Source organism: Natrix helvetica (genome assembly GCF_964273705.1).
Source record: "Natrix helvetica genome assembly, chromosome: 2".
Classification (NCBI taxonomy): domain Eukaryota; kingdom Metazoa; phylum Chordata; class Lepidosauria; order Squamata; family Natricidae; genus Natrix; species Natrix helvetica.
The window spans coordinates 213,214,813-213,238,886 of NC_138552.1; the positions used below are offsets into that span (position 1 = coordinate 213,214,813).

Below are 24,074 nucleotides of genomic sequence, written 5' to 3' on the forward strand. Positions count from 1 at the left end.
GCGCTTGCGCCTCAGAGAGCAGCTCAACCAGATTTCCACCCCACTAGCACCACGTGACCGAGCCCCGCCCCAACACCGGATCTGTGAAGTAGCCGGGAGTTTGTTCAGTTTCTTTCTCGTGCGGTCGCGTACGGGATTTCTGTACAAAGCAAAACAAAACAAATATCGGGGAGGGCGGCAAACCGTGAGGGAGGGGGAAGGGGAAAAGGAGGGATCACGCGCACGCGCGCAACCACCTCGCGCGTAAAAGTAGTAGGAGGCGGGTGGCGCGAGCATTCGGAGGCGCGCCGTAGCGCGCCCCGTCATTCCAAAGCCCAGGCATATCACACGGGTGTGGGTGGGTGTGAGGGGCACGCTCCCTTCCGTTACAACGCCGGCCGTCAACCGAGTCCCCAGTCACTCACAGGCAAGCCGGAGGGGCGGGGCGGAGTGGATCTGCCAAGTGGCGCCGCTGCCGCCACTACCGTTGCCGTCGCTGATTAACGGCCGCCCCGCCTCTGCTCCTCCGCTGCCCCCTCCCTGCCTCTCTGTTCCCTCCCCTGCCCGCCGTTGTTGCTTGCTGCCGCCGCTGCGAGCGCCGCCTGAACTGAAGCGAACTCCAGAGCGAACTGAAGAGGAGGCGGCGGCAGCAGAAGGAGGTGAAGGCACCACGGCGGCGGCAGCGGCGGGGCTGAGAGTCGTAAGCCTCAAGCAAACGGCAGAAGCCGGAGGGGAGGGAGGCGAGGCGGCGCGGGAGACGAGGCGGAACTGCCAGCAGCAGCAGCGGCGGTGGGAACAACAACAACGGAAGCACCGCCGGTGGCCGGGAACAGCCTTACAATACGCGGCGGCAGCAGCAGCAGCAGCGGGGACTCCTCGGGAAACGGCCAAGTCCGCCGCCCCTTTGCCTGCCTACCCGCCTCCCTCCCCGCCGTGGAGACAGACCAGGGGGCAGCAGCGCCGAGAAAAGACAGCCGCGACCAACGTCTGCGTGTGCGGCGAGGGAGAGGAGGGGGAACTACCGAAGACTGCGCCGCTTTGGAGAAAGGCATCCAGTGGGAGCGGCGACAGGAAGCGGCGGCAGCGGTGGAGGAGGATCACTGTACATTCGGGGTAGTGGAAGAAGACTAGGGCACAACCCTCCGTGGTGGCGGCGGCCGAGGAGGGTTTGGGGTGGCGGTCATCGAGTTCTCCCCTTTTATTTTCCTCCGAGACCCGCCGCGGCGTGCTTGTGGCTTTTTCGTTGACGAGACCCCCTTTTTCCGCTTTCTTGTTTTTCTAAGGGGGGGAAGAGGCCTCTCCCCCCCTCAACCCACATAACACACCCTGTTTCTTCCCCGCCTGGCGTGCACCCAGTGCGGTGGTTGGACGATTGCTGGTGCGGGCGCTCGCTCGCTCTGTGTTTGGAATATGGTTGGGGAAATGGAAACGAAGGAGAAGCCCAAACCGAGCCCCGATTACCTGATGCAGTTGATGAACGACAAGAAGCTCATGAGCAGCCTCCCTAACTTCTGCGGGATATTCAACCACCTCGAGAGGCTGCTGGACGAAGGTAAAACGCAATTACAAAAAGTCAAAACGGAACAACTCCCCCCCCCCCCACAAGTAACTCTTCTTTGTAGGTCGGAGGGTGAGGGGGAAAATGGTGGCCCCTGTCCCGGTCTCTCCGCGACATAGATCCGCTTTGCCCTTTCCGTTCCTATCCTGCAAATGGGGGAGGACTAGGCTCTGCGCCCCCTCAATGGCGTCTTTTGGCTTTGCCTCTTTTGCCCATAAACAAAGAGAAGCGGGAAGTCTACACGCAGAAGTTTTGGCCTTTGGGGAACGGTGAACTCTCTACGTCGTTTTATTTTTATTTTTGTGTAGATACTTTCCAATCGGCAAACTTTAGTATATAAAATTTATATTTTGTAGAAGAAAAAAGTTGGGAGAGGAGAAAGTTTTTTTTAATGGGATTATAGCATTTTGAGTTCTTAAATCTTCATTGGAAGTATGAAAGGCGAAGTAGGCCCGATGGTACGTTTATGAAATACTTTTAAGCAACTTAGTCTTTCAGCCTAAACTGTACATGATTGATTCTTATTTTGAGGTTGGGCGGAGGGACATGAAAAAAACTGGAGAAACTTGAGGGCTCAGTTTTTATTCAATATTGAGCTGGTTGTCGGCCTAAAAAGACAAAAATCTGTTAAATCCGCGAAAAAATATTACGAACTTTATTAGCTTCCACCGTGAAGGACATGCTGGGTGATTCTCGATCAAAAGCCAACGCAAAAAATGTTTTTGGAGTCTCCGACTACCCGTTGGTAGTTTTAGGCCGTGTGCGTAATCTCGATCTCCTGCCTGTAGTTAGTTGAGTTTCAAAGCTCAACTGCAGACCGAAGTATCTGCTGATTTAGGTTTCCGCAAAATAAGTAACTTTAAGTGTTGCAATTTTAAATTATTTGGTTTGAGAATTCAGCTAGAAATGTCATAAACAGTATTTTCTTAAATATACAAGTTTTGAACGAATGCTATATGTTCAGTCTAAAATTCAGTCAAAATCCACTTTTAAAAGTTCACATCATGAAACTTTAATATTTTAAGAAGATAGGGGAAGCTTGGTGACTATCAGCTTTACCATTTGTGAATTAGACTGATAGTGCTTTTCAGGTTCCGTTTGAGATGATTTAATCTTTACTGTGGAGAAGCATATTCACAATTGGAACTGAAATGTGACATATATTTGAAATATTTTTGGGTTCCTTTGAAGGATATTGTTCAAATAGCAGTTGATTAGAGTGCATTTGGCTAATTCTAGTTTGGATGAAACTAGATAACATACCCTAGATATCAAGTAAAGTTTGAGTATAAACATTTTATGGGAATAGTTTAGTATAAATTTGTCCTAGCAGTTCCTTTTTAAAAATAACTATTTACTACAACACTAACAATGACTTTAAACATTTCTGGAATCATCATGGGGAGTAGAAACATAAATCTGTAAGAAGAGCAAATGACAATATTTTTGTGTGCCTATTTCAATAATATATTAAATCACGGAATCTTTTGAATGATCTTGGAGCTTTGAGCTGTCAGGTTTTTTTATAAGTCCAAAATAAGGACTGGGAAATCTAATAATTCAAAAGTCAAACTCTTTGCTACAACATTATATATATTTTTTCCTGTACTACTGTTAAATTTTGTTTGTTTAAATCTCTTTAAATCCTGTTTTCTTGTTTGCATTGTCTTCTGGGTGGAAGAACTGCAAATGTTGAAAACTTTCTGGAATGTTAAAAAAAATGTCCTATGCAAATAAGTGATTTAAATGTTTTAAGAGATGAACGCTAAGGGGCGCCAGATCTTTCTTTCTGAAAAAAAGATTAAGATGGTTTTAAACGTTAATATCAAAATCAGTGTATTTGTGCTGTATTTAAGACATAAGAAATTAACTTTAAAACACAAGTATATTCACATAACTTATTTTGATTTTTTGTTGCTTGGGTTATTTCTCTCCCCTAAAATATTGCAAAAAGTTTATACAATTGGAAGATGTTAGGAAGAATACACAAACTGTTATTCAGTATCACTTGCAAATAACTTCTTTTATAGGAATAACATTTTTCCTCAATAGATCTTAATGGTGGGTTTTTTTTTGAAGGTTACATTTTTTGAATGCTAAAGACTAATAATATAATTACATACTTCTGTGAACAAGCAGGGAGAAAGTAAAATACCAAATTTACTTATTCTGCAATTTTCACTTAATACTATTGGTATTTACACTAAATTATCAATATTTAGTTAACTTATTTCAAGTTTAAAATAAAAAAAACATTTTAATGAAATCCTGTTATAGCTATTGAAAAAAATGGATACTTTTCATATTTCCAAATTTATATGTGAATGGATGTACTTTTGAAGGAGCATAAACATTTTCTGTTATGTATCTTTTTATATTCAAAAGTAAAGAAAGGGAAAATAATAAAGATTTTCATTGTTTAACATAATCTATAGCTGTTTCTATAAATGGATGAATATATCTAGAAGCAAAGGTTTTTAAAAATGAAGCAATTTCTATTGGTTTACAGTAGCCTATAGAAAGAAGAGGAGGAGTTTTTCTGAGTTTGAAGCTATAATTCCATCAATTACATCTTAAAATTATTTAAAGCATATTTTAAAGCAAAAACCTTTTCATTTTTGAAAATAGAAACCTGTTGATTTCTATTTTCTTGTGTCCTTGTGTTATGAATATTTATAAACTGAATATTAAGTTCCGGTCAATAATTCAAATCTTTCTTGGCAACTGAGAGAAAGATAGAGAAATAGATGATAGATAGATAGATAGATAGATGGATGGAGGGAGGGAGGGAGGGAGGGAGGGAGAGAGAGAGAGAGAGAGAGGGAGAGAGATTGCTTTATGTGTATGATATTCTTAAATAATTAAAGAAAACACTGTCTTAAATGGGCTTTCAAGTTACTTTTTTCAGAAAAATGAGCAAGAATGCTATATTACATTTACAAATTTCTCCCCAGCCGTGAAGTGTGTGTGAGATGAATGTTTGTTTTTCATAAATTATAGTTGAAACATGCCCTCTTGATCTGTAGTATATATTTATTTAGCTTAATCTTTATAGCTACACTCATTTGCACTGATAACTAATGATATATAAAGCATAATAAAACCCTTACCATCTAAAAATAGGATTTTAAAAAATTCTATGACTTGTGTGTATTCTTAGCTAACATTTCTCATAAATTATTTAAAATTGGTTTGAAAAAATATAACCCTGAATTTTTATTGTGAATGAATCATAATTAAATGACATAATATGCAAAAGAAAAAGTGTTATTATCTTGAATACGATCTAATACATACATTTGACAAAGACTAAGCAGTCAAAATCACATGTTGCAGCAATTAATTTTTCAATTTAATCCAACAGCCCAATTTCCAAATTGGTACCACATTATTTCAGATCTACTGCAAGTATGAATTCATGCAGTCCATTTTGAGCCTATCTCTTAATATATTAAACTGAAATTAATTCGATTTTAAATGAAATATTGACAGAGGCTCAAATTTCCAAATTGTTCCATATTTCTCAGCACTTTTTGAATTCTACAGTGTAAATGTGTAGTAGCAGTAGGTAGCCATTTTTAATAATTCCTGAAAGAGCTAATACTAAATTTGGTAATATGTTACTGAGTTTGAGATATTTTAATTAGAATTTTTAATTTTAAAATCTATAATCAAATAATAAAAACTACTGTATATAAGTCAATAGGTAACAACTAGAAATTCCAGTGAATATATATTTAAGCACAGCATACAAGAGTTAACATTAATTATGTTTTATTCTACTACTGAAACTCTCCTCATTGCTAATAATATTACATATTACAGTAATTAAGTATATTACTGTCAGTTGAAAGAAAGCTATAATATTTCCTTAGCAATTTTTTCTTGAAATTTTCTCCTATATTTTTATATTTTATATTAATATATTTATGTTTGAATATCAGTTCATTTACTAAACAAGAGAATTTTCCAGTTTTATGCAAGCATTCTGGAAATAAGTATTTTATTCCATTTAAGGCATTTATTTTACTTTCCAATACTGCATTCATGAAACAATCCTAATGATTTCCCCAGTGACATGATTTCTTTGATAGAATTGTTAAATGAGAGAAACAATATGTCTCAGTTAAGGCAATTACATTTATGAAGAGTCCAGAAACATACCTGTATTAAATGTAAGACACAATGGGTAAATTTCATTTGAAAGTTGCAGTGCCCAATTAAATGTGCTTCTGTACAGGTTTTATGTTAAGTTTTAAATTTATCACCTATCAATATATATTTATAAAATACAGAATTATTAGAAAATGTACGTAGGTATTTGGCGTGCAGGGATATGATTTTTTTTCTTGATGTGTACTAGTAAATTTTATTTATTTGAATGTAGTACACAACAGCAAATTATTTCCAGTGTTGGTTTAATAATAGTGGAAAGTCTTGGTAGTTTGTATTCAATATAATGTTGTATATGATAACTTCCTTTGGGTTTACAGAGGCTTCAAGGTTTTTAAATTTTAAAGTTAAAACCAGCATGTTGGAAAGATAGTGAAATTATATATATAATTTGAAAATAGCTTCTTTAAACCAAATTATGTATTGACTAAATCAGAACAAGCCATTTCATAAATAATTTCTGATAAGGTTAGTAGCTACTTATGATAGAGCTATTGGAAAAAACATGTTTAATGTTTTTTGGCACTTTTGGTTGAAAGTAAATAAAAATTGTTTCTTTTTTATAAGTTCCATGTAATTTAGAATATATAAGCTTATGACAGTAATTGCAATGCATTTTAAATGAATATAGTTTACTGTAAACTATGTTCTTGCATTTCAAATTCAAGATTTGTGGTTCAGTGGCTTATTCATATCATTGTTTCCAACTTTAAGATACAAAATACTAACTTAAAGTTCTGTCTATATAATATTTTTTTAAATTTTTAATAGCTTAACATCAGATATAATAATATGCTTTACAAAAACAGGGTTAGATTAGTTTATCATACATATATTTTTTCTTATAAGGATTTTTGAAAAGATTGTCATGAATTTAAGATGAATATAAAATTATTCTTCCTGATTTGATATATCAATTATTTGATATGCCTGTTAGCTAAGAAAATATAAATAGAACTTTACCTCTTACCTTTAGATACACTTCATGTTTTAGTATATACAGTAACAGGGAAGGAAGAAAAAATAGAAGATTTTTTTTAATGAGGAAACAACTGAATAATTTGTCACTAAGGTCCTTAATTCTTAAAGCACATATGGCTTACGTTTTGACTGAGATTGAGAGTTGTATCTGTTTTAGGGAATCTTCGCTGAACAGCAATCTACCATGCCAGCCAATGGAGGGAGGAGACTTTTTCCAAATGCATCTTGGTTTCTTATGACTTACAAAGGGATGAAGTTAACGATAATTGAGACATTAAGTATAATTGAGATTGCTCAGTTATTTGCATGAAAGATTAAGAAGGATACCAAGATTATAAATTACACTAAGAAATAACACATTCTGGAAGAAGGCAATATCAAACCATTTCTGCTGGTGCCAAGAAAATTACCTATTTAATCACTAGCAGTTGACTCAACTGTGATCTTAACCTTTTTTTGTTTAAAGTATGATAATAAGCTGGGAAAAAAATTGTTAGGATAAAAGATCTCACTGGGCATTCTCAAGCTTTTCATGCTTGAAACCTCTTATTTGGTTTCTACCCATTGTATTTTGATATAGATATTGCTTTGAGTACCCCTATAGAGGTGTATTGCTAAATAGAATATATGAAGGAACTAAATACATATTTCTGTGTTATGTTTCTTTCCTGAATGAATTACTGGAAATTTAAAATACTATGCATAGTTTTTGAAACTGCTAGATTTTAAATTTTGAATTTGAACTTCAATGCAGTTAAATATTATAGACAGAATATGAAAGAAGCAATGTTTGTTTAAATCTTTTTCATCTAGAATTGTAATTGTTGGCTTATTCAGCCCTCACAGAGGAATTAAAAAATAAAACAAATCAGAAGATTCTTGTGAAGCATGCAGACCTCTTCCCAGAATTGCCCAGCCTATGTAATGTGAAAAGTGTCTATTTGTTTACCCTTTTTAGACAGTTTTTTGAATAGCTTCCAGAATTTTTATTACATTGGTCTTATGGGAATAAAAAGGTAACTTTATAAAGTCTTAGCTGCATTTTTCTAGAAGCCTTCTGTAAATTTAATATTTCCAATTGCATATTTATTCTTTGTGTGTTGTATAGAAATGGAAGTCAATATGTTATGTTTTAAATTATATAAAACAGCCTGGTATAGAAGAAAAAAGAAATCTGCCTTTCTTTGCCAACTCCTTGCATTGTCAAACTGATTGTGGAGAAAATGATTTCTCAAGTTAGATTGGAGCCCATTGTTGTCTATACAGAATCATTTCGTTCTTCTTTATTTAGTAATGTTGAATTTGAACATAATTTAACACATGTTTATCCTTTCCTTTAAAGAACTCAAGGCAATGCAAGGCACATGGCTCCTTTTTCCATTTTACCCAGAATTCTAGCAAGATTCCAAGGTACATTAGGCTGAGAGGGATCACTGGTGAATAGTTGCCTGGGTTGCACTCATATAGGGATTATTTGGATGTAAGTTTCCATGAGGTTAGTGGTGCAGTTCTAAGCAAACATGAGATTAAAAAGTGAATAACTAGGGATATCCAACTAGCCCTATTCAAGAAAAACATTATTAACACTTTGTAAAAATCTACTATATCTGAAACTGTTAAGCACAATAGTTTAATTCTGACCCTACAGATCTTGATTGCTTCCAAAAATATTAAATAATAAATTAGGCTCTCTTCTGAGAGAGAAATTAAATGCTTGAACATGTACATTTATATTTGTCTACAGATTTACGTAGCTAGTTTTATAATATTATTATATTTAATCCCATTTTTTAGAAGCTGAATACATAATACTCCCTCATCTGATTTCCTGCTATTACGACAACTCTGGATTAAGTTGGGCTATAAGAATGACTGGTTCAAAGTTATGGCCTAAATTTCAATGGACAATGGAAAAATAAAACCAGGATCTCCCTGGTGCCAGTCAAACATCTTGATTGCTACTTGAGTGCCTCCAGATTTAATGATAATGCTAAAATGAGTTTTGGCTTCTATAATTAGAACAAACGACAGTTACCATTTTTTCATGCTGAATTTGCATAGGATTTGAGTAAGGTGATAATTTGAATAGTTGTAGTATTATAACTTTTGCTACAAGTAAGATAGCAGAGTTATAGCAACTAGAACTACATTTCATTTGACTCGATCAGATGCAATATATACCATACGTTTTTCAGTTGTTCAGTAAATTGACGTGACAGTTTAATCAGAAGTTGCTCAATTTACATTGCTGCCCATAGGTTTATTGGCCCTTATCAAAAGTTTTAGGATTTATAGTATTCCATAGCACTGAATTTATTTTTCAGAAACAAGACAGGCTTTTAATTGTTCATTGCAATGCAAGTAGTCTAATGATTAAGGCACTAGGCTGGAAAGTGGAAAACTGAGTTCTAATTCCACTTTAGCCATGAAAGCCAGCTGGATAATTTTGGGCCAGTTACTATTTCTTAACCAAATTTGCTTCACAGGAAGGTTGTTGTGAGGAAAATAGGAAGAAAGTGCATTGGATATGTTTGTCACATTGAGCTATTTATAAAAATAATGAAGGCGGGAATAAATGAATGAATAAATCAATACATTATCTGATTCATTTAAATTAATGCAGGTATCATGTCTTACAATTTGCCTCTTTTGCAATGAAATCTTAAATCATGCACAAGAATGATTTAGCAAACAAGGGACAGAGCATAGACATGTATTTATAAAAGGTATTGGGGAACAAGAATGGACAAGGATGAAGGAAGATTAGATAGTGAGTTGCAAGGTTTAGAGGTTGCAAACATTTTGGGTTTTCCTGAAAATGTATACTAATTGAAAGATTCCAAATAAAAAGTAGACAGGCTAATCTTTTGTCATAGATATTCAATAGTTCCAATTACAATCAAAATAGATTTGGGGATAAAAATGCATATGAATGGAATTTGAATGGTTAGATGGGAAAACATCTTTCAGAAAAAAAGGAAGAGAGGTTTTTTCCCCCACCTCTTCACAGCCAGTGATGGCTAACCTTTTTTGGTGCCAAGGGCCAAAGCACGTGCAAATATGTGCATGTGTGAAACCCCAAAATGCAATGCAAGTGTCCCTGTGCATGTGCCCCACCCCCGCACATATGCCCTCACTCACATGTATGTGCCACATCCCCCTCACCAATTTTTGGCTTCCAGGCTAGTGCAGGAGGCTTACCAGGCCCAAAATGGGGCACAGTGAACCTCATGTGGCACTTCCGTCCCCTGTTTTGGCTCCCAGGTTGGTGCAGGAGGCCTTCCAGGCTGAAAAATGGGGTGCATGGGGGCACATGCATGCACACGAATCCCCCAAATGTATTGTGAGAAGCTCCCATGCATGCACCCCTTAATGCATACATGCACATGTCCCCTGCATGCGCTCCACCCCGTGCATGCACGTGCACATCCCCCACATGCACCCCTCCCCCGTATGCATGGCAGAGACCCAAAGACCAGCTGGCCGGCAGGAGGCACATGCACATGCGCAGTGGAGCTGGGCTTGGGCAACAGCTAGCATGCTCACAGAGAGGGCTCTGTGTGCCACCTGTGGCACGCGTACCATAAGTTTGCCATCACAGCTATATACCATCTAAATACATTTGAGAGGTTTCCTGGGGCATCTTAATTGATTTTGGAATATTGGCAGTATGTTGCAAAAAATATGTTTGGAGGACATTATTTAATACATTCCCCTACCTTCTTGCAGATTTACTATATTTGTAAACATTTTGTATAATAAACTGGAATTAAATACTGTAGAGAAATCTGTGTATTTAAGTTGAATTAATATATTGTGCTATGATATGATTTGCTTAAGAATGTTTTTTTTTTAATTAAATAGCACCTGGTAGGGAATACCCAAACACTAAGCTAACATTGGTCGTAAACCACAACAGCACTTAGACTTATATACCACTCCATAGTGTTTTATAGTACTATCTGAGCAGTTTACACAGTCTAAATATTGACCCCAACAATCTTGGCCTTCATTTTACTGACCTTGGAAGAATGGCTGAGTCAACCTTGAGCCGTTCAGGATCAAACTCCTGGCTATGGACAGAATTAGCCTGCAATACTGCCTTCTAACCACAGCACCACCACAGTTCCAACAATGATTAAATTCAACTGGACTCTCAATTAAATTCAAATTGAATCAATTATTAAAAATAAAGAAAATTAGATGTCTTTTTAAATCAGATTTTTAAAACTTTAGCATTTTGTAAAAAAAGTGAAGTTAACAAAGAGATAAACTTCTAATATATTGTTTTATTATTGCATTTTTTTAGTTGTTATTTTGACATGAGAACAACACTGCACATATTCCAAAATCAATTGATCTGGAAACTGATATATTTCACAGCAAAAATACCTTACAAAATATTCACTGTAATAAATTGGACTCAGGGTTGTTCAGTTCCTAATGGTCAAATATGCATTTGCTTACCTGGTACTTAGCATTTTTTAAAATTAAAAACTGAAAAATATTCTGATAAAATAATTGCTTACCTAGTATATAATTTTTTAAAAATTGCACACATGTTTATTTGCATACTGCAAATACCTAGGGAAGGAAGATAGCACCCACTCCTCTCCTAGAAAAATGAAATATTGTAGGAAATATCGAAAAGGCAGAGTGTTATGTTTCCCTAGATGAGAAGTGGAGAAACATGCTTTTTTAGACAGGAAGCAGACTCACTCTTAATAACCCCCACCTTCCTCAATAGCTCATAGCAGATGTCCTTAAGAGATAGCTATGTCTATTCATAGGGAAATGCCCTCACCCAAGATTCAACAAAGGTAGGATTAGCTTTCTACCCATCTCACCACATGGCACCTAGGGAGATTACATCAAGATTCAACCAGCCTGAGACAGTCTACATTAGCTAAGATCCCCGCATCCTGGGAGTCTTGGGAGAAATGTATCCCACAGCCAATAGGATACATTTCTTACACAGGAATAGGAAACTCTTAAGGTGGGGCCCAACAGAGGGCATAAAAACTTAGGGATTCTCAGCAAGACCCTTTTTCCCTTTTTTTCTTTTTCAACATCTTCGCTCCATGTGATCCCCCCTTTCCCCAGGACCTCAAACCATGTGGTCCTGCCCATTAAAACCTTTCGAAGCAACTTCCCTGAATCCAGTGTTTTTCCCCACTTGGAACTGAACCCAGAAGGACATTTTTTCCAACACTGGTCAGGTTATATCAAATGAGGAGGTACAGTGTCTCAAAGATGGTTAAAGATGCTGAGTTTGTCAGCTGGAAAGCTGACAGCCTGGGTTCAACACCCGAGTGCTGCACAATGGGATTCCGTTACATGCCCCAGATCCTGCCTACCTGGCAGTTTGAGAGCATGCAAATGTGAGTAGATAAATAGGGACCACTTCAGTGGGAAGTAACAGCATTATGTGCACCTTGGCATATAGCCGTGCTGGCCATATGACCATGGAAATATCTTCAGACAATACTGGCTCCCTTGGCTAAGAAATAGAGATGTGCATTTTTGGAAGCGTTTTTGCCTTCCCCCAGCCCTGCTGAAGCCTGCAGAGTGCTTCTGGGGGATGGGGGAAGGCACAAACATCTCAGTTTTTGTGAAATGGGATGTGGGGGAAAGGCTTTGGGAGTCCAGAAATGGCTATATTCAATGTATAAGATGCATTAACATTTCCATGCTCTTTTAGGGGGGGGGGGGGAAGGTGCATCTTATACTCCGAAAAATATGGTAAATACTTTTTTGAGCTTGATTCTTTATAGTAATCTACCTCTTACTCATCTATTCTGTTTGGTAACTACAAAAGTATTCTGCCAAATGCGTCTGGCTTTTTTTTTTTAAAAAAAATTCTTGTATAGTATACAGCCCTGGGATTACATGATCGTCTCCATCCAAATTGCTTAGCTTTTCAAGATGAGCCAAAGTCAGTTAGGTGTTGCTCCTGTTGGGCCAAACATATTAGTACATATTAAACTACTTTATATTGTCCAGTGGATGGCTGAAATAATTATCATTTTAATAGTGAGTAGTTAAACTTCTTATCAGAGGATTGTCTCTGTTCTATTTTAATTATACATGTAGATAGTATTCCAGTTACAAAAGCATAACCTTAGGAAATTAATGGGGTTTATTATTTAGATGCTTATATTGAAAAAAATCCCAGTCCTAATTTGGGAGAATCTCAGCAATTAGTTTCTAGTGAGTTTAAAGTACATTTTATATTAAATATACATTCTACATTCCCATAGTAGTACATTACCAAAAATCTGGGTTTTCTCAGTTTAGTTTGAAATGCCTCATTCTCATTTCAGGATTGTTGGTGGTGAGGAGTATACCTTCAACTTGGTGGCATATCTTGAAGTCACTCTTAAATTATCTTTATATCTCCTGAGATATTTCTAATGATATGGAAGCTGTATCTACCCAATTTCTTTCAATTCAGCAGTGTATTATAAAGTTGCAGTCATCAGTTGTGAAGTATTTTATGAGCCATAGAAAATGCCAGTCATACCATAACAGTCTTTGTTTTTTAATTTGCAATTATCATGGCTAGGAGTCAGCAATCCTTTCTAATCTAGAGGAAATCTCTTAATCCAGTACATTCCCATGTGCTTGTCCCTAGTGTAGGTAATTGATACAGATCAATGTTAATTAGCATTTGAGCATCTCAATTTGTAATGTCAGGAAGAAAACTATATGGAGTCAATTTCCAACAATTATCCTTGAGTGGAGAGTAGTATAAAGATAATAAAAACTGATAGCATGTAACTGTGTTTTACAAATAATAATATAACAGGAGCTTTAAATTTCATTTTTTTTCCAAGTTAAAATTGAGCTGAAAGCAGTTGAGTTATTCTGCAAAAAAGTATGTTCAATAGTAGAAGCAGCAGATTTTATTTATACAAGGATGAACAAATAAAAATTAAAACTTAATTCTCTCTTTTAACTTACATGTGACTGAATTTGGTCACAAACACTTATAGCAATAGCACTTAGTTTTATATATTGCTCCATAGTGCTTTACAGCACATTCAGAACTATTTTCAATATCAACATATTGTCGTCAACAATCTGGTCCTCATTTTACTCACCTGAGTCAACCTTGAGCCAATCAGGATCATTAGCCTGCAATACTGTGCCATCAGGGTTCCTTATCTTGTATTAGAAGAGAATAAATTCTCCCTAAAGAATACTGGTGAATAACATTTAATTTCCTTGTGGATTAAAGTTAGCAGAGTAAATTTTATGATCATTTAAAATTTTGACCATGGCATTTCAACTTGCCCCCCCCCCCAATTTTAAAATACATTCAGTATTTTTAATGTTACATTTATGTTTGTTTAGATTAATTGAATGCTGTGAGACTAGGCAGTTTATTGTATTATTGGAAAATTATGCTTTTGTGAATAGATGCTACTCATTGAAAACAACATGTTTCAATTAATGGAATTATTTAAAAACTATTAGCTCAATTAAATATATTTTATTTGAATCCTGACAAAAGTTTTGGATTTTCAGGGATTAAGACTACAATATTAGCTATTTGTAGTGCCATGATCGCAAGTTGCCTAATTTTTTAAAGAAATTGTTGAAGAAATTGAAGTAATTGTGAGTGGTGTTTCTATGTACTTGTATTACAAACAGAATATTTATATAGGAAGCTGTGTAAATAATTGTATCTTCCCTAGTTCACTGTTGTTGACTTTTTGTTAGTTTAGTTTATTAGATTTAGTCACTATTCAACTCAAAAATTGCTCTGGGTTAGGGTTATCAAACAAATAACATTAGAAACACAATGCAGTATAAACAAGATAGCATCTGACTAATCAGTACATGCACTCCTGCACACACACACACACACACACACACACACACACACACACACATCCAGCAAGGGAAGCCCATTCATCCTATCCCCAAACCCCAGAGAATACTTAGTTACTTAATTTACTTGGTTAAACTAAATATCTTACTGTTTTTTTCCTGGCATTGTCCACTTGCTGAGGTGTGGGAAATCAGTCACATATACACAGACAAAACATTTATGATCTATCACTAATGTTCTGCTATTTACTAATCAAAAGGAAAAATTGATATGGAGGAACTTTTGTATTTTATTATTTAGACTATTTGCTGATATTAGACTACAAATGTTTTTCTCTTGTGGCTGTATCCAAAATAAGTCTACTTCAATTAGCTCAATTAGAATTTCTCCATCTCCTTTTTTCAGGCTTCCCAGCTTCTTTGCAGCAGATATGACTAATTGTGAATGTGTAATATAAGGAAGGAGAATCTGATTTTTATCACAATTAGGCAACCCATGACCTGTTGGGTTAACTTTTCTTAGATATTTCTTTAATAGATTCCTCAATGTCTTGAACAGTGGCAGAATCTGTAATGTATAATTCAGTAAAAAGTTGGGATACATTCAGAAATGTATTTCTCTTGAAAATGCCCCATGTTGAACTGTGTAGTACAGTCAGCATAGGAAATGTTTTATGACATTTTATGTTAGGTCATAAACTGTTTTATGATAATTTTTATGTCATAAAAAGTTATATAAAGTTACAACATTTCAATTCCACGGGGATCCAGGATTTTGGGCACATTCTGTAAGTTAGCCCATTTGAGGTACCTTAGTTCAAAGATTGTATCTCTATGATACATTGTTTCATCCAGTTAAAAGTTAAAGGAACAAAAGTTTGAGTAGTATATGTAGATGCAACTGTTTATAGCCTTATATAAACTAGTCCCTTTGGAGAGAGGGGGCGGTCTATAAATCTAATAAATCTAATCTAATCTAGGAAGTATCAAGCATAAGTGCACCTTTTCTAGAAATGTTTAGTGTCCCGATACAATAAATTGTATTGTAAATAATTAAATTGCACCATTTTGACAGGTGAGTTTAATAAAGAGACAAATACTTCCTATGCACCTCAGATCTTGCTTCAGCCCTTCATGAATAAAGTCTGGTAAAGTTGTTTTCAACCTTTCAGACAATATAGTTGTATACAATTTATAGTCATTGTATAAAAATATTGGTTGATAACTTCTTGTTGAACTCAGCTCTTGGGCCATTTTAAGTATTAATGCTGCATTATTCCAGCTGTCAGTCTTTCCATTCTATAAAATAATACTTTGTTGCAAAGATTGTAAAAGTTCACCTTTAAAGCATTAAAGGTAAGAAACTGGCAGCGCATCTGCACCAGGTGCTTTTCCTCTTCAAGCCTTTTTAATAGGTTCACATACTCCCCTGATGGTGCATTCAAAATTTGCCTCTGGTTCTCCGTTATCTTAAGTAAATTTGACAACTTGAATTGGATATTCTTGTGAGAGTTCTTGAATATATGAATCAAAACGGGACAGGACATGGATAACCACTGTCTCTATTCCTGTTCATTTTAATTCTTGAGGTACTAAATAGAAGATTAAAGAAGAAAGAATAATAGGTCTGTCTATCTGTCTGTCCATCCATCCATCCATCCATCCATAATTAATGGCATTTGCAGATGTCCTGCTCTTGGTGTTGGAAAATCCACTAGTGGGAATATAAAGATTAATGGGAAAATTAAAAGAATAGCAGGTTTTAAGATCAATGATCAGAAGCCAAAGATGTTAAGAAAAATATCAAATTAGAATGTCAAAACTATCAAAAATATCAAAACTATGGCCAATACCTGTTTTGGCAGCTGATACTCATGCAATGGTAAATATATATATATATATCTAAAATTGTATGAGAAAAAAGATAGATTAAGTATAAAATAATTTGCAGCTTATTGTTGGGCCCGGATTAAAGAATGGGTGTTGATAAGAAACTAACTTAGAATTAGAAAACCACAACCTAAGGTTTGGATGGCACAAATACTTATGGTATTATAAGTTTAAAATTAATACACATTTTTTAAAAATCATTTTATTAGATGTGGTATATTAAGAATATGGAATAAAAGAAACCCAGGTTGTACCAAAAAAACACTTCTGTGGATCTCAACACATGGAGCATTCTGTAGGAAAGAAATAGCAGGAAAAAGCCAATGGTTAATGTACCAGGAATGTTTGGAAAACCATCAAGGGGATTATAGAAGAATATAATTGTCAATGGTTTTCTCATTTACGGTTATCAGAAAGATCCCAAAATTGATAAAAAGATTTATGGTAATAGAGCAAAGAGAAAACCAATTTGAAGTACAATTGTGTATTGATGATGAAATGTATAAACAAGGGGTCAGCAACCTTAAACACTCAAAGAGCCACAAAGATCCTAATTGGAAGCCCCCCGGAAGTCTGGAGCCTACCGGAAGTCTGGTTCCCCCACCATAGGGTCTTCTCCTAGTGTGACGTCCTTTTTCCTCTACTGACCTGAAGTCCGGTTCTCCCAGCATAGAGTCTTCTCCTAGTGCAGCGTCCTTTCTTCTCTACCTGTCCTAGTCAAAAACCCTATCAATTGTTGAGCTGACCTGCAAAAGGGAGCCACAGCAGACGGAGGAAAGAGCCACATGTGGCTCCAGAGCCGCTGGCTTCTGGTATAAACCTTTGTTAAAATTTGAAATAGGAAGAACAGGTTACAGAACGTATGATAAAATGGGCTAAAATTTTTGGTTTATAATATAAAGATAAATAAATATGTAACTAAATGGGTTGAAATTTACAATGTTTTAATAGAGTTTTATAAAGTGATGAATTTGTATAAAATTATGTAGTATTACTAGATAATGCCGGAGAAATTAACTAGAATGTATAAAGGTTTCTCTTTACAAACTACATTTTAGATCCTGTTTAGTGTGGCAAACGTTTGCTTCTGTAGATCTGGTGCTTAGTGGTTGTTCACATGCTGCTATGATCAATGCCTCAGTGCTGTCTTTTGGTAGGATTTCCCAGTTTCTGCCACCTTACGTATCAGTTTATGGTACATCTTATTCAAGATCTTGTCTTGCTATGGCAGTTTCCCTAGTTGATCTTTCTCCCATGTCTGCTGCTGCCTCAGGCATTCTCTCAGCGGCTCATTTTTGGATGACATTGTACTCCTGTATGCTGTGAGTTTCATTAGTACAATAGCTTTGACACTTACCAGATACTGCCTTCCTCTTTCTGGCTAGTATATAGACTCTTGAGTGTTGGACCTGGGGTGGAAACTCCATACATTCTGAGATGTTTCTGAGTCTTCATATTGGCAGCTTCCATGTCCTGCGATGACCATCTCACTATAACAGCAAGGTATCTGAAGACTGGCAGGCCACTCATGCTGATGGTCTGGATCCTCTTCTTTCCAATGAGCTGGTTCTTCAGGACCTGTCATCCTTTGATTGTACTTGGATGTCATCGCTGTCTTCTTGCCTCCCTATTGTGGTTCCCATGTGAATATGGGCTATCAAGCTACTTGTAGTTGGTACGGATGTCTGCTTTGTGACCACTGGTAGTCCTAACCCACCATTTTCCTTCTCTTGACTACCATCTAATCACATTTCTCAATGTTCTGTTTCTGTAGTTCTGTGTCAAGTAGATGCTTCACTTTTGGCATATAGTTTAATGTCATGCATGTAGAGAAGATAGCTAAACAACTTTTTAAAATGTTTGTAAGCTGCCCAGAGTCAAAATAGGTGGCATACAAGACAAACAAACAAACATCCCATTGTCCAATGGTATTAGTCCCTGTTGAATTGCGGAGGACAACTGCAGAGAGCAACTACTTGAATCAAAATGATCCTATCTGAATAGGAAATGCAACTAGTTCAGTTTTATGTAAGGCTTATTAAAGATGATACTGTAAAAATATTCCTTTTTTGCAAAGAAATTATAGGGGAAAGCTTAGAAGCCTTTCAGTTATTGAAAATAGGAGTGCAAATTTCCTGCAGTGATCATACTGCGTGGGAGTATGCACCAATAGAGAATACTCTGGTGGGCTAGTATGGAGGGCTTCAAACATTTTGTTGTTTGTATTTAAAAGTCTAATTCTGAAACTATTTTTAATAACTATAGTTAATTATAAGCACTAGTGTAATAACATTTCCCTGGACTAGTGACCTTTATTCACAAAAATAAAACATATATTCTGCACTCATCTCTTCATAGAACCTAGCAAAACTTCCCTGCCTTTAAGGGTGTCAATATAGTTCATTAGATATATGATTGTATTTAAAAGTTTGTCCAGTTCTGAAATTATTTTTTTAAGAACTTAGCAGCAAATAAATTTAATAAAATAATTACAAATGAAAGTTTTAAAATGTTACCAGTTCAAAGCATTGATTGAGAATAGTAATCAACTGTTCTATCTTTACACATTTGTATATTTTTTGATTTCATTGAAAGAAATGTGATTGATTTGGAGAAGCAGATTCTTGCTGTGTGGAAGTGTGGATGGATTAAGAAAGCTAAAAGGCAGTAGAAATTCACTGATATCTATTATGATAGCTTTCTCTCAGAATCCGTTTTCCAGTGATGTCATTCCCTGAAGTGCCAGCCCCATTAAGTGGATCGGACTAGGAATTCAACTCCACAAGAAGGCTAAACAAAAGTGCTTCATTGAGATTAACTATAATAACAGAACCTTACATGTCTGAGTGGGCGGTACCTCCTCTTTCTTCTTAGAATTCACTGAGCTGAGAGGTACATATCAGCCTTTATGGAGGCTTGGAGCTGGGAGGACCAAGCTGGTAATGATCCCCCATACCATACCCCCATCAACATAGGAAGGACAGGGCAAATCCCTTCCTCACTGGTGCTGTTACCTACTTGGGTAATGGAATATCTGCAAGCAAACAATCAAGCTCAGACAGCACCAAGAGACTTCACAATTCAATCCTAAACTACATTTATTTTTGACTATTAGAAGTACATTCTCTAAGATCATATGACTATTTAAGAGTTAGGGTTAGGGTTAATGCGAGGTGAAAATTGATAAATAAAAATTAAAAGGGCAGATTCATTTTTAATTTCTGGAGTGGCATTTTGCAGAGTTTATATATATTTTTCAACAAAGAGGCAAAGGAAGAATTTCCAAGCAATGACATCTAACTTCACTTAAAGTTTACTGAATTTGCTTGCTGTTGGTTGTGTGCTTCTTTTTTATTTAAAAAAAAACTTCCATTATTGTTTTCTATATCCTTTGTTCTCTTTCCATTCACTATATAATTTGGCAGACCAAAACCAACCTGAACTCATATCCCAGGCTTTGGGAGACAAAAGTAACTGAATGGAAGTGGCGGCTGCTTTATTTAGAAAGATGCTGTTCTTAAGATTTTTTAAAAATGTTCCTCACCATTTCCCCCTAATAGCTTATAGAGTGCAACACATTTTTATAATAAAGATGATGAATTTAACAGCAAACTGGCAACTGAATGGAAATTACAGACCTTGATACTGGGAGAAAATTGCCTATAAAGCAACTCTGGGAGAGCAAGCTTTAAATTTATCCACACATTTCAAAACTGCATAGACAATAGGAATTGCAGGATATTTGGTGGACTTCCTTAGTTTAGATGGATAAAGTTTTATTTTTTTCTTTATTTAAGAACTTGAGAGTATATTAAAAGATGACCTTGCTATCTTAACACATGGCATTTTTCAGCTTTCTTTGTAAGATTTAAAAAACATTTAACACTACAAATAATTTTTGTCGTGGGTGCTGACTTGGGATCTTTAGGGATTCTGATGGCTTGCAAACCTAATTAATACAGAAAATATTTTTTTTTTGTTATGAATCTTCAGGTTGAATATAGCCTTACAATAAACAATTAATGATCTGATCTACACTCTTAAATCTTGCTGCCCTTGGGTGACCTTTGCTGTATTCCTTCCAATTCCTTCATTACATCGTTGAAGATTCTCAGTCATCCAGTTACAATTGTCTGGAACTTGAGTCATGTCAACTGAACTTCTTTTCTTTTTTGGTTTGAAAGGTTTTGCTGCTATCCACATAGCTTTAACTCAGACTGAAGAAGCTATATGAATAAACAGCGAAACCTTTCAAATCAAAAAAGAAAAGTACAGTTGTATAGCTCCCTGACAAGATGCCCCTGCTAGCCTGCTGTTAAGGTTCCTTCAGCCTAGCCTTATGCAAGGGAACTACTAGTGTGCCATGACTTCTTTCCAAGGCATCACAAGAACAGCACACACAATTTGGAGGACAGCATAAATGGTGTTGCGAAAAAGGCATGCTGTGGCGAGTGGCTGTCTCTTATAATATCAGGATGGGCATAGCTCATCAGTGGAAAGATGGTAAAGATCAGTGGGGTGCCTTAGGCTCTAGATTGTAGCATGGTGATTGCTTGGCACCAGGCTGTGGTGCCAAGTGCCAAGTGGCCTGGCACTTGAGGCTGCTCTCCTTACTGATGGTGCTGGGTTTGAAGTAGAGAGTTAGGGGTGGCTGGATAAGACTGCGGAAGGCCCAGGGCCTCTATTTCAATCCTAGCACTGCCACCATCACAGAAGAGTGTTGCTGTGGGAGATGGGTTGGAGGGAATTGAATTGCTCTGTAGTTGTAAGTGTGGACAGGCTATCATGCACACAAATTTTAATCACGTGACAGTGGGGGAACTCCAAGAGACATAACTTCAGGCACTGAATATAAATACCATTCATTCAGTCCCAACTTAATTTTGAATGGTCACCGAATGAATGGTCATTAAGTGAGACCTCTATATGAAGAAAGAAAGAAAGAAAAGTTTCCAGAATATATTAGGATATAGTAACAGCTTTAGAAGACGATAACTGGAACTCATTCTACACAAGCTTATCTTGAGATCAGTGATACTTTCCCCTTTGTGTCAAAATTATTTCATTTCACCATACACATCTTTTTCTTTTATCAGTTTGTATTTTTCCTCTTTACTGTTAGTGCCTCCAAGTTAAAAGAAAACCCTGTAATTATGCACTACATCAGCAGTCTCCAACCTTGTTTGCTCCATAGACCAGTGCTGGTGATGGGGGAAGGTTTCACATGCAGCATGTTTCACTAGCTCCTGGGCATGTGCAAACAAAGCTTTACATCCCATGCACTGCTTGCGTGGCCCAGTTCCCAGACCAGTACCAGTTTGTGGTCCAGGAGATTGGGGACCTCTCCATTACATAGTTGCTTCAGGAAATGTTCCTTTTGTATTTGAATAGTTTTGTCATGCTTGTTTCATTCATATTAGTAAGCCAATAGATTTAGAAAGCTTCTGAGTTATTCTTTTTCACAAATGCTTTGATCTGAAATATTTGAAAGGAGTTAAAAATTAAACGGTCATTGTGATTGAGGTAAAATTTCATTTTTAAGGCATCAGGCTAGAAACCAGTTCTGCGTTAGGCATGAGAGCCAGCTGGATGATCTTGGGCCAGTCACTATCTCTTAGCCCAATTTGCTTTACAGGGTTGTTGTTGGAAAAATAAGATGAGAAACAGGTATGTTCATTGCATTCAGTTTATATATATATATATATATATATATATATATATGTATGTATGTATGTATGTATGTATGTATGTATGTATGTATGTATGTATGTATATATATATATATATATATATATATATATATATATATATATATATATATATATATATATATATATATATATATATATAATATTGGGATATAAAGAAATAAAATAATATATCATTTTTATTGGAATTGTGGATAAAAATTTGAAAGAAAATATTGGCATTTACTGGCTAGATTTATATATCAGTAAGGATCAGTAAGTCTTAATTTTGAGTCTATCCATTTTGGCCAGAAATGTTTAATGGTTAAGTTTTTAATTATTTATCAACCCAAGCTATTGAAAACAATTGACACGCTAATATATTTAGATAACTGAAGAAATAAAAATGTTATGCTTACAATCATTTGTTTTCAATATCTTTTTTCTTTTTTGTTTAGGTTATTGGTATAATTCAGATAATTGGTTATTAGTTGAGAATTTTATTTCTGCACACTGTGTTTCTTTTTGTTAAAGTTGGTTATTTCTGTTATGATTGTTTCTCAAGAGTGAATGAATTTGGAAATCTGATAAACTCAGTAGTGCATGTTATTTTAATTATTTCTCCATTTTGTTTTGATTGAACTGAAACCCTTCCAGTTCCATTCACAAGAAGCTGATACTAATAGATTAGAATCTTAATGATAACTCTGGACAATATTTGACTTATTATGGGATTTGTTTTACCAAATGAGAATTGAATGTTTGCCAAATCATCATTTTGCATACATCTGTCATTTCTAGCCAATTACTATAAAGTGGCGCATTAATCTTTTGTTAAATTCTGTCCTCTATGTTGAGGATTTAGAACATTTCAGATAACTTTGCCAGCATAGTCATTGTCTTATGTTATCCAGTTAATCGGTTACTAGGGTGTTGGGAGATCCTGCAAGAAAAAATTGGGTTCACCTGCCTATTTTAGAAATTTATTTTAGAACCTGCGTATTTTAAAAAAGATCAGCAGCTTTTTAAAAAGATGCCTTATCATGTGATTTCATATTATTGACACTTTTTACTCACTAGTTTGCCACTCTTCTTTTGTCAATTGCTCTATTTACATACATTTGAACAAACTTTCCTTTGGGGAGGAAATCATAGGAGAACAAACATATTATGGAGTGTAAAAACTTCTCATAATAACCAGTCCTATTATCCTCTCTTGACAATTGGCTTGCCCATTCTTTTCTATATAGCCTAGGTTCAAATCCCAGTAAAGGTATGGCTAGCTGATGAGAGCTAAATAGCTTGAAATAGATCTATACTAGTCTCCCTTTATTTATTTATCAGCACAAATACAACACACACACACACACACACACACACACATTTCTATATAAAAGACTTTGTGTTGCTTTTAGTGTCTTGCAAGCCTAAGTTGATTTAGCACTTTATCTTTGCTTTCCTTCTGTAAATACCATATACTGTCTGATAATCCTCTTGATGATTGCATCTACTTTCCATTTCCTATACATGATCCTTTACTTGTAGTGCAAAGAAAACTCTCCCATGTATCCACAATAGTTTTCTAAGCTGCCTCCCATTATAATTCAGGTATATTATCTGCAATAGTTTTCTAAGCTGCCCTCCCATCCCCACTGTAATTCAGCAACTTCAAGTACTTTGTTTTATTTGAAGAAATTATATTTCAACCTTTTAATCTAAGGATTTGTATTTATGCTACCATCTATCTTATCTAATATTCCTTTAAATCTGTTGAAAATGACTCTCTGAAATCTAGACTGCATTTTTCAGATTTTTTTTTTTTGTAGATGCTCAAACTGCAAGATGATATGGCAACATCCTTCCAAAGTTCCTGCTGTGTTTACTGCTTCAAATAACTTTTTCTTGTTGGTTAAGAGCAGACCTGGGACATCTAATCTCTTTGTCTCTTCTTTAGCCTTCTGGAAAACGAA

At 36.0% G+C, this 24,074-nt stretch overlaps 1 protein-coding gene across 8 annotated transcripts in view; it reads left to right on the top strand.

Annotated features, from left to right (window-relative positions):
- Positions 1 to 449: 449 nt before the first annotated feature.
- QKI (QKI, KH domain containing RNA binding) overlaps positions 450 to 24,074 on the top strand; it is a 111,838-nt gene continuing 88,213 nt past the window's right edge. For 3 of the 8 annotated variants that reach the window (XR_014174553.1, XR_014174554.1, XM_081943465.1), the window contains exon 1: positions 463 to 1,531. Coding sequence is in view for 6 of the 8 variants with exons in the window: in XM_081943465.1 (XP_081799591.1) it covers positions 1,390 to 1,531 (142 nt within the window). In the remaining 2 variants the exon portion in view is untranslated. Of the gene's footprint in view, positions 1,532 to 24,074 lie in introns of all 8 variants that reach the window. The other 5 variants (XM_081943463.1, XM_081943464.1, XM_081943462.1 and 2 more) reach the window with 4 other exon arrangements.